The sequence below is a fragment of the Sinohyriopsis cumingii genome, chromosome 1 (genome assembly GCF_028554795.1).
Source record: "Sinohyriopsis cumingii isolate HCF-2022 chromosome 1, ASM2855479v2, whole genome shotgun sequence".
NCBI lineage: Eukaryota > Metazoa > Mollusca > Bivalvia > Unionida > Unionidae > Sinohyriopsis > Sinohyriopsis cumingii.
The window spans coordinates 170,420,518-170,432,520 of NC_142961.1; the positions used below are offsets into that span (position 1 = coordinate 170,420,518).

The window sequence follows — 12,003 nt, forward strand, 5'->3', positions numbered from 1 at the left end:
AAAGTTCAGTCATAATATTTTTGCAAAATATTCTGACCAAAGTTTACAGGTTAAAGCTTCTTTTCATTGATAAAGATATATGACTCCCAATAACAAAATGGTTACTTCCCAGACTGAATGACAAACTGCAATGGTATGTACCATTTTATCAAATATTTTTTGATCTTCAAAGATATTGATTCAGGTTGCATCAGCTGGGGTCAGGTATTCAGAGAAGTTATTTCAGATTTGCCAACATCAGTTCATTCATGAGGAAACCCTTGTTCTGTTTCAAAAACAGCTGATGTTAGAGAGATCGACTGTTTGTGGTTATTAATTTGCATAAATGATGAGTCAGATTTCTGTATGCAAATTGTTTTAAATGTGCAGAACTGTGTTTTAACGATGATGTTGTATTGCAGGCAGCTCGTGCCATAGGTGTTGACTGTATTGTTGCACCGTATGAGGCAGATGCACAGCTTGCCTACCTCAACAAATGTGGGATAGCCCAGATTGTCATCACAGAGGATTCAGATTTACTTCTGTTTGGCTGCGAAAGGGTGAGTTGTTTGTCTAGGGCTTAGTTGACAAAGTTCTACATATATCACCAACTGTCTGCTAGTGGTTGCATATTGAAAATTTAAGGGAGATTACATTGTATCCCAGGCAGTGTTTGAGCTGTTATGCAATCTCTACCAGAGTTTTGAAGTTTATTTATTAAAAGAGACATACCAGGCTTTTAGGGCAACTTTAATTTTCCCTGATATCCATAGCATAAGTGTGTACTTTCTTTATAAGCAGACCTGCCAACCCTTATGATCTGGCCATATGTCAAAATAAAAGTAACCTTAAATTAAGGCACACAGAATAATAGCAAAACATATTATCATCAGATACAAAAATATAGGCTTATCTGTGCATGGTTTTCATATTCAATTCTGTGGAATTGGTCAGGGAACCAGACCAGCATTACAAGAGTACCTCAGACACTTTAATCTGCCCATGTTTTCATGCAAAATGCTAACAGCATAATCTAGAAACATCCCACAAATGAAAACATATTGAAGGTGATAGGAACAATCAGCCTCTTAAAATAATTTTTAAAAAAAAAAAGCATAGAACTTTACAGAGAATCATTAAAATTATTAGAGCAAAGCAGAAGATGTTATTTTATATATGTATGTTGGACACCATTGGTCAGTCTGAGTTCTGCTCATCGCAGGAGAGATGATTACCACTGTTGCATGAAAGCTTAAAAAAACAAAAACAAGGTTAATGTCAGCTTGAGAGATTTATCAGGAAGTCATTGACCTTCGCTTGATTTAGAACTTCTTTCTCTGAAATTTAACTGGTCTCTTAGTTGAACATGTTGCCTTCGCTGCATCAGTGTTACAAGGCAGCAAATAATAACAAAAATATAATTCCAAGTTCATTTATGGATGTTTGTCATCAAAGATTTTAAAAATCATTCCCTGTGACAAATGATTATCTGTGATGTCCAAATGGTGGGATTTTCCTAATTTTAGATTACATGTTCAAAGTATAATAGGGTTTGCTCAGTGATTTAGGTGTAGTTAGCATCAACATCAGTAGATGTAGGTAGCTTCTTTAAGTTTGCATTATCGATTTGATGATAGAAGGAACTGTGCATCATTGTTTGCTTTATTAGGATATATGGGTAAGTGTTTAAGGCTAAAGTTTGTATTTAAAGTTTGTTCCATGTATTCTACATTTTTAAGTTTATGTTTAAGGGAAACATGAGTGCTTGGAGTCTTATAATTTTTATTTAATGTATGATGTGAGTTACAACTCTGGTCTTAAGCTATATAACAGAAAGAAGTGAACCAATGACTTTAGTAGAATCAAGAACTGTATTTATTGCTCTAAATTGCAAATTGAAACTTTAAGAGGAACTTATAGTATTGTGAATTAAATCCCAAATAATCCTAAATGTTTTAACACATGTCTAAAAATTGCTTCAGACCGTCACCTCTTGCAGGAAAAAAAGTGTGGCCCCCCCCCCCCCAGGTAGATATAAACCCAATAGCCTCTACATGTCCATTTCTGAACACACCCACATAAGCTGATTTATTGTATTTAGTAAGATATTTTATCATTATAGGTACTTTTCAAGATGGACCACTTTGGAAATGGTCTGCTAATTGAGAGGAGTGAGCTTAATGAAGTAATCGAGATACAGGAAGGCTTCTACACATTTGACAAGTTTCGCTACTTGTGTATCCTATCTGGCTGTGATTATCTCCCCTCACTACCTGGAATAGGTCTTGCTAAAGCTTGTAAAGTTTTCAAAGTAGCAAGACAGTCGGATCTAAAACAGGTTGGTTAGCTGGTGGAATAAATTCACATATTGTCCACTAATTGCTCCATTATAGATCTAGGAGCCATAAGGGCTCAGTGGTTAGGCAGCGATTCACAAAACCAGGAAGGTTGCAGTTTAAATACTTACGATCTAGTTAGTCTTGACCAGTTTACAGCTCTCCCTCATTGCAACATGGTAGTCAGGGTGCGTATATTGAGAATAGTATAATATATAGAACAATGTTATAATGGGTATCATCAGAATTTGTTGAAAACCGGTGTTTTGAAAAGTAATGAAGATATTAAGACCAAGTTTCACCTTCTTTTCATGCAACCCTGATATTCATTGGCTATGAATTTGGTCACGGGGGCAAGAGTTAGTACTGCATAATATATAGAATTGTGCAATAAAAAGATGTGGTATAAAAGGCAAGAGCCGTATCTTGGTGTGTCCTAAGGCAAGGCATTTTACTTAAGATTAATTATACCAGCCATGAATGAATGGTTTGTACAGATATCAGCCCTCTACAAAGCAGCATCTTTGTTCGCAGGCAACAGCACATAGCAATGTGTTTTGTTTAGACAGTGGCAAAATAACTGTGTGGGGGCGCTCACCAGTTATTATGTACTTTTGAGAGAGTGACGAATGTAAGGTGAAGTTGTTTGCATTTAAAACATGCGCAATGGAGAGAATGTTGGCATACCTCTGTGCTACATTAATGTAATATGGATATTGTACTTTTGGAAATTGTACATGATCTAAGCACACTGCTAACTAAAATGACTGCTCCCTTGTGCTAAAAAATCAGCCTGAATTAGTCTAAAGTACACTATCCATAGCAGCTATTAAAATAGGGAAAATTAATTTTGCCAGACTAGACAATACCAGCTTCTGAAAGTGCAATGAATGAATTACCAAATATATAAAAATGTAAAAAAATAAAAAAAAAGTTATCGGCTCTTTTTTATACAATTTACCTCTGAAGCTCAGGAAGTGATAATGACCAAGTGGAGCTAGCACTTTTTTGAAAGGTGCACATCTGGAGTAAGGCCAAGCTGTATACTCTATAACACATATTACACCCATCAATCATACACCAAAATAAAGGGAATTAAAGGTTCTTTCAATTATATCTAAGATATGCAAGGTTATTTTTAAATAGCCAGTATAACCAGTGATGAAAACTGATGAAATATTTTTCTTTAAAATTCTAACCGTATTCAAGTTACGAAACTGTAAAGCACCACCTTTATTGTTATCCCACCTGCTTGGAATCCAACATGGCTGCCACACCAGCCATCTTGAATATCTTATTATTTCAACTCCTCCTGATTGGAAGTTCGTATCAGCATAGAGTTTACACTAAGATACTTATGATGTCTAGTTGATCATAAATAAAAATAGCGCCTATCTGACATCCAGTATGGCCGCTACAACAGCCATTCTGGAAATCTTGTTCTTTCTACACCTCCTGAATGGGAAGTCATATCAGCATGGGACTTTTATTGAAAGACTTATTATGCAGTTGAATTGTCTTGAATAAAATTTGTGCAGATCTGATATCCATTATGGCTACCAAAATAGCCATATTTAAAATCTTATTGCTTTGATGTGGAAAGTCATATCAGCATAGAAGATCATATGGTGTTTAGATTTTACTAAATGCTGCTGGTGTTTAGATGGTACTAAATGCTGCCAGTCTGACATCCAATATGGCTAACGTTATAGCAATCTTCAGATATTGTTATTGCTACTCCTTCTAAATAATAGTCATATCAGCATGGGGTTTTTACCAGAATAATTATATCTAGTTGGTCCTGGATGAAAAGAGTGCCTCAAATATGGCCACTAGAATGAATATAATGAAACTTGTTTCTAATTCTGATAAATAGATGGTCATATCAACATGGGGTTTTCACCAAAAGTCTTCTAATGGTACCAGGTTTTTCCTAATGAAAATCATGTTGATCTTTATCCAGTATGGCTGCCACAACTGGTTAATATGAAAACAGTGCTCACAAAATTTGATAGCTCCGACTTCCAGGGCTCCTTCAATTTCAGATTAGGCCCCTCCAGTATTCCAAGTCAACAGCCCATGTTGCTTTCTTAAATAAGAAAAATCTAATTTGCCTGAGAAAACTTGGATTGCATTGATGCAATGTGGATTTTTTTCCTCAAGTTGTTGAAAGACTAGTAAACTAATAATATTTATCCCATGTATGAAGATTGTCCATGTACTTCTACAGAAAGTTGTTAACTGTGTACACAAATTGAAGTATGTGACCCATTAATTTTGAACAGATTATTTTAGTTACTTATAATTAGTGCTCACTTGACTTTAATATGCATATTATTCTACCAGCAGTGTGACAAAAATTCCATTTTTATGGCCGTATACTGCACATACTGTTTTCTGGCTGAAATCTACTGTTTTTGATTACTATTTGTTATTTTTAAAAAAAGAAAGAAAAAACTTGGGATTTTTTTCATATTCTATCCATAAATTACTTAAACTAGCCAGAACCAGTCTGCAGGGGACCAGAACTGTTCCAGCAGCCATTGCAACTGGTGTAGTAATGTGGTTGAGTAATTTGATTAAGGCAGACATGTGTACACTAAAAGCTGTTAATTGATTACCATATTGTTGTAATCTGGAGAGTTAAGGACAGATGTGAATTTTTTTTTAGGTGCCATAATAAAGGGATCAAACATGGACCATGGTGGTCTTTGAGTCTTTGATTAAAAACTGGTTTTTCTTTGTGGTGAGAAAAGTCCGAAAGATTGACCAAAAACTGATTTGGCAGAAACACTTGAGTAAGTAATATGCTGGTTAAACAGATTTAAGCAGCACTCATGAACAACATCAAAGAGAAATATGAATAAAGCAAGACATGCTTCAGAGCTAATGAACATTAACATTGCTGACTCAGTGAGTAAGGAGGACATTGAAAGAATAATTAGCCAATGGCTGACATCAGGACCTAGAGGAAAACTTTACGTTACAATGAAATGTTTTGAGATCTTGGAGATTACGTTAAAAACAAGTGAATTTAATATGATTTTGTTAATTTCTTTTCATATTCAAGGTACAGCAATTTCAGCATTGTGTGACAGATAATATTAAAAATGAAATAAGCCCTTATGGGCACATGGAATTGGAGTAAGGAGAAATTTGAGTTGTGATTCTTCTTAAAGTTGCTAGTCTTGGGACTGTGTCTGCCAAAATATTTCTTTGAGCACTGAAAAATTCCAATTTTTCCATTAATATGTATCTGAAAGCTTGTTCACAAAAGCAGTTGAATATTGACAAATTGGAAATCGTATCAGGTTAGTGCCTTGATTTACCTGAGAAAGTTCAAGAATGATGATGTACCAAAGAAGTCAATGACCACTTTGAAGATATTTAGTCTGCTTTTAAATGGAATACATAAGGCAGCAAGATTGGATGAATATCATGCCTTCGATGCAGTTTTTCTAGACTGATTTTATTGTGTGACATGGTGAGAAAGGTGACCTTAGGAAGCATGTTTCAACTAAAAACCTCTATAAATCACTAGATTTCATATCTAAAAAAACGTTAGGGAAAATTTGAAGTATTCCTATTTTTATGTTCAGATTCCGACTTTTTAAAGTTGACTCCTATTTCACATAGGTAGTGGTGACATTGCTGTAACTAGGAACTGCATTGTCAGACTTCTCTTTAACTTTAAGAGATAGACATGAAAGTATACACATTTATGCAGGCCTTGAAAAGGAGAATGCATCTCGGTTGAGAAACTGATATTTAGCTGCACAGAGAAAATTTACATTTATACAATAAATGTGTATATTGAGCCAGATCAGAACTAAAATTACATGTATGTATTGGTGGTCATCAGACCCCTTACTGAATACTTTTCAGTTTAATTATTACACATTTTTGGCTAATAATTCATTTTGAAATCTGTAGTGTAAACTATTAAATTCTATTTTTTATTACCTGTGAATGTGTATTTTCATTCCCAGTCTTTATTGCATGAAGTAAATCTAGGATCTAGAGATGCTTTCATTCATGGGTCTTTCTGTGTATTGATTAGAGTTTCATTAGGGTATCAATCAGTGCATAATTATATGAAAGTATCTACTTAATAGCTACATACCATTAACTATACCTGTCAGAGGAATACACATTTTCATTTGTAGTAAATTTTTAAACCTATAGGAAATATTAAAATCTGTCAATCCATTTTTCTCTCCAGATGTGCCAGATAAGAAATGAATTCTTGCAGTTTCCAAGTTTAAGTCAAATTTTGAATTCAGACTCGGATGTTAAAATAGTAAATTTATTGTTTCTTGAAGATACAATTTATACATTGGTGTAGCCACCTTGGAAATAATCAGTCTAGCTACATATTTGTCATCTAAGAGAATGAGGTCCATCCTGAGTGGGTACATGTTAAATGCAACAAGATTTATTTTATTCAGCTGCTGAAGAAGGTGCCTACATACTTGAAGATGAACTTGACTGTGACTCAGGAATATATTGAAGGGTTTATAAAGGCTGACAACACTTTCCTGTACCAGCTGTGCTTTGACCCCCTCCAAAGGAAGCTGGTCCCTCTCAATCCCTACACAGATGATGTGGACCCAAAGGATCTTGGCTATGCTGGGTCCTATATGCCAACAGAGAAGGCTTATCAGATTGCTCTGGGAAATATTAATATATACACCCAGCAGAAATTTGCAGAGTTTGACCCAGAAACTTTTGTGGTAAATATAAAAAATTAATGCAACATAATGCTTACAGAAACTTAAGTTGGCTTTAAAGTGCAGTGAACAATTTAAATAAATTTTAAATCATTCTATTTCCATTATGAGAAATAAATTTATTTAATTATTCCCAACCATCCCCAAATATTACTTTTCTACTATGCAGTATTTTTCTTTTCTTAGCCAAAACTTAAAATGGGGTGGGTGGTGGTGGTCTGAATGTTGTGATCATTCCAGCATTACTTTAGTTAAAATTATGGGGTACTAAGCTGCTTTTTTACACATTGCATCATTCATTAAGAGTCTTTTATGCAAAGTCTTGATAGTATGATCCAAGGAAAATGACTACCTGGCACACTGTATGCTAACAATAGTCAACTACTACTGTAAACGTATAGAGAAGGTAGATGTGCTGAAAGCTTTGTTAGCTTCCTGTGGGTTGTGATTTTTACTGGGTCTTTCCCACGTTCTTCCTTAAAGGATCCAACATTAGTTGGCTGACTGTGCGTGGGTGTGTAGGTAACTGTCCCAGTACAGTGTTGATGACTGTGGATATGTAGGTAACTGTCTCAGTGCACTGTTGATGACTGCATGGGGGGGGTGTAGGCAACTGTCTCAGCACAGTGTTGATGACTGGGTGTGTGTAAGCAACTGTCGCAGTATGTTGTTGATGACTGTGGGGTGGTGGTGAAGGCAACTGTCTCAGTACAGTGTTGATGACTGTCTGGGGATGTGTAGGCAGCTGTCTTCGTACGGTGTTGAAGAATGTGGTTGGATATGTAGGTAATCGTCTCAGTACAGTGTTGATATAACTGTGTAGATATATGGTAACTGTCTCTGGCCAGTGTTGATGAATGTGGATATATAGGTAACTGTCTCAGTGCAGTGTTGATAACTGTGGGGGGTCTAGGATTCTATCTCAGTAGAATGTGTGTGGATATGTATGTTTATGACTAGGGATATGTAGGTAACTGTCTCAGTACAGTGTTAACGAGTATGGATATGTATGTAACTCTCAGTACAGTGTTGAAGACTGTATGGATATATTGGTAACTGCCTCAGTACAGTGTTTATGACTAGGGATATGTAGGTAACTGTCTCAGTACAGTGTTGAAGACTGTATGGATATATTGGTAACTGTCTATGTAAAGTGTTGATGATTGTTTGTGGAGGTGTGTATGCAACTGTTCCAGTACAGTGTTGATGAACTTAATCAAGAACTTGTAAAGAAAAGATTAGATGGCATCAAAAAATCAGTTGGGTCATGTTAAGTAAGAAAATATTGGATCATGTAAAATAAGGAGATACTGTTCATGATTAAATTGATCAAATTAAACCAATCACTGACTACATATTTCAGCAGTGATCATTGAAACAGAAGTCATCAATATGGGTTTACTCTTGCTGAATGGATTTTAAAACCATTATGACTGAGCTAACTTGAAAACCCATCATGCTGTACATGTCACACGGTTTAAATCTTTTTGATAATCTTTTGGGGATTTGCATCATGGGCATTTTGTATTCTAATCCTCAAAAAGGAACAATTTGCATGTGATAAAGATTTCCCATAACTATTCTAAGAGAGATGAAGGACATCAACAGTTAGTCAAACCAACTTGGTTTAACTGCCAATAACTTAGATCTTTAGTGATGAAAAAAAGAGTGAAATAAACTGTAAATGTGATTAATGGACCCTTATTTCATGTGAGCATGAAACTGGAAACACTGAAAGCCAAATTACTGTTTTGGCAGATAGTTATTCATCAATTTTCTGATAGCCCTTTTGTCAGTGTTAAAAATTTCTGTTTTATGTTTTAAAGATTTTTTGAGAATGGAGGATCACCAAAGCATTATTAACATCCAAGCTATTGTGTTCCTATCACAGAACCCATGTTTAGTGTTTTAGCCAATTATTTTCACACAGAAGATCACATGGTCATTAACAGTCAATATTTCCACTACCACATTGATCTTATTTAAATCTCTAAGTCTTAAAAAGATGTAAAATGTAGTTTCTTTAGCTTTGAGATATGTCTGTGCTGATTGTGGAAGAGCTTATGCTATACTTCCATTGTCATGGTTGGCATCAGTGATGGCGTTGACTTTTGAAAATGTAGAGCTTTTTTCTTTAATTTATATACTGGTAAGCTTTGCCATCTTCTAACAGCACCATTTCTTGTTCAGTATATTTTGCTATTTTATGTCCGAGATGATTATACTGCGCTCTTTAGGTTGTAGAATATTGCTTATTTTGCAATCTCACTTTGTATTCTGATGGCCATTTAATATACTGTATAGAAAGTCCAACATTTTAAACACTGAATTCTAAAAATGATAAAAGCAAGAATTCCAATTTATCAATAATTTTTCTTTCAGCCATCAAAAAGCTTTAAAAAGAAACCAGATTTGTTGAACATGTTGAGCATCTGGGATCCAAGTTATAGAGTCAGGCCAAAAGTCGCATTAAAAGAGGCACAAATAGAGAACCGGCCAAATCTTCATGGTAAAGAGGTCACTGTGGCTGCTAAGTTCAAAAGGAGCCCACAGAAAAGAGTCAGAGAAGGTATAGTTTTGTTTATTTCAACTCTAGCATGTGAATTGATAATGTGTACCAGTCTTTCTGTTTATCCAATCATATGTTAGACATCAACACTTTGGTTAACATTTGAATTTTGCTTATCTCTCAAACCCAATTGCCTACAGATGAACTTGATATCATTTCTACCCTACCAAACAAAGTCTTTCTAATTCAGCTATGCTGTCATTTGCAGTTGGCTTGCATGCAGAAATTTGTAATGGGTAACAACTACACACTTTCAGCATGTAATGCTGATCAGACAAGCCAGTGACTGTTTTGCATGCATTGATTCCATAACTGGCCAGTTACTTTCATATGCTCTTTGAGAAGATATTTGTGCCATTGATCATTAAAGGCCACCACACAATGATTTCCAACATCAGTGGAGAATGCATATTGGCCATAACAACAATGTCTCTGACAGCTTTCATCTAAATTGGCTCGAGTCACTCACATTGTTCCCAAAATGAAATTTCTCATGGGTTTTTACATGCCTCAATTCCTCGAAGTTTGAACCTCTCACCAGATCTGAAAACCAACTCTAGTAGGCCCAGTGGCGGTTGAGCAGATATCCGCCAGGTCTAGTTAAAACCAGCACAACCTCATCATAGGCTTTGCCTTGAAGTTTTCCACCTTAAGGAAAACATCATACATTCTCCATATTTATTATATACGGTTCCATGGTAATCATCTCTTTTATGTTGCTTTTTCTTTGGAGGATTTTATTAGCTCCACTGGTCATAGGCCAGAAGAGCTAATGAGATGATCTGTAATCTATTGTCCATCTGTCCATTATCAGAAGTTTTTTCTTGCAGATCCTCCTAAACTTCTTAGAGGATTGCCATAAGACTGTACACACATTCACCCCAAGGTATAGTTGGTCAAAAAATTAAAATGGTGCTGCCATGATATCCAATATGGCCACAACAGTGCTTGAAAATCTCGTTACTGCTATTCCTCTTTAAGTGATGATTAATTGGAGTTTTCAGATAGACTTGCTATACTGTCTGGTCAGTCCAGAATAAAAATCTTGCCTCTCTGACATCCAATATAGCTGCCATGGCTGCCAGCTTGAAACTCTTATTATCACTAGACCTCCTGATATAAACTCTTATAGGCTTGAGGTTTTCGCAAGAAGTCTGTTTATGATGTCTAGTTGATCCTTCATATAAAAAAATCTTGTCACATTTTGTGAATGGATGTTCATATCAACATGGTTTTTTTTTTACCAAAGGCTTCTTACGACATTAATTTGTCCTTAATGAAACTGGTATTGATCTTACATCTAATATGGCTACCATGCTGGGTATCTAGTTATGACTTGTCCTGAATGGATGGTCATATGAAGATGGAGTTTCACCAAAAGTCTTCTTATGTTGTCTAATTGGTCCTAAATGAAAATAGCGGTCATCTTGAAAGTATTATTATCTTTGAAGAATATCAGAGATTTTTTTCAACATTTGACAGTTAGAAAGAAGAAACAGTCTTATCTTTGATTCCTGCAAATTTTGCTGTTGGTAGAGCATCAGTCTCATGAAGGTACTCATTATCCTTCACACAAGGACCTATACAATCTTATCTTCCAAAGGGTGCCCATGTTAGAGGTTGAATTTTCATGCCTCTCCTCCCCATTTACCTATTCTACTAATGTCAGGATGATTGCATACTGAATTCAATAGAGAAAGAACATGTTTATGCAAATTATGTTCTTCAAGAATTCTTACCCGCCAACATTAGTTAGGTCCTCTTACACCTCCGTGCTATGCAAGCATCCTTGTTGCTTGATTGCTGATGCCCAAACTGACAAATATCTGATATACAGGTGGCCATCTAGCAGTGACATGGGAAGGTAATCAGAATGATATTATGGAAGAGTTACTTTCCATAGATACTATTATTTTTTGTATACATGTGATGCTTGATTTACACCATAGATGCATTCTTGAGGTTATGGCATAAATCAGAAGTAATTTTCACATAGGCTTCTTGTAAATTAAGGAAGTTCTTGGGCAAATTATACCTACAATTTTTCAAGTATTGATTATTTATGCATAATTTTCAAACAATTTAATACATATAATATATACATGAGCTGCACACTAGTTGCAGCAGACAGCACCAGCAATGACTTAAAAACGAACACAGTGGAACAGATTGAGTGTTATTTATGCATTATAAATGGAGTTAAAATGAAAGCACATAAATTGAATTCGCATATAGTGAGTGTCACCTGTAGTCTATATTTGATATAGATGGGAAAGACAAATTTTTTCATTGTCTTGGAAGAGTTGGATTTCAGGAGGAAGTGGAAGTTAATTCCTGATGTTAATGTTAAGTATTCTCAGAGAAACAAAATTTATGGTAAAAATTTCCT

The 12,003-nt window shown here is 35.3% G+C and overlaps 1 protein-coding gene across 3 annotated transcripts in view; it reads left to right on the forward strand.

The window, feature by feature from the left end:
- LOC149808373 (uncharacterized) overlaps positions 1 to 12,003 on the forward strand; it is a 59,625-nt gene that overhangs the window by 16,383 nt on the left and 31,239 nt on the right. For all 3 annotated transcript variants that reach the window (XM_089976321.1, XM_089976329.1, XM_089976339.1), the window contains exons 5-8: positions 402 to 539; positions 2,102 to 2,317; positions 6,764 to 7,048; positions 9,428 to 9,614. In XM_089976321.1, the coding sequence (XP_089832447.1) occupies positions 402 to 539; positions 2,102 to 2,317; positions 6,764 to 7,048; positions 9,428 to 9,614 (826 nt within the window). The remainder of the gene's footprint in view (positions 1 to 401; positions 540 to 2,101; positions 2,318 to 6,763; positions 7,049 to 9,427; positions 9,615 to 12,003) is intronic.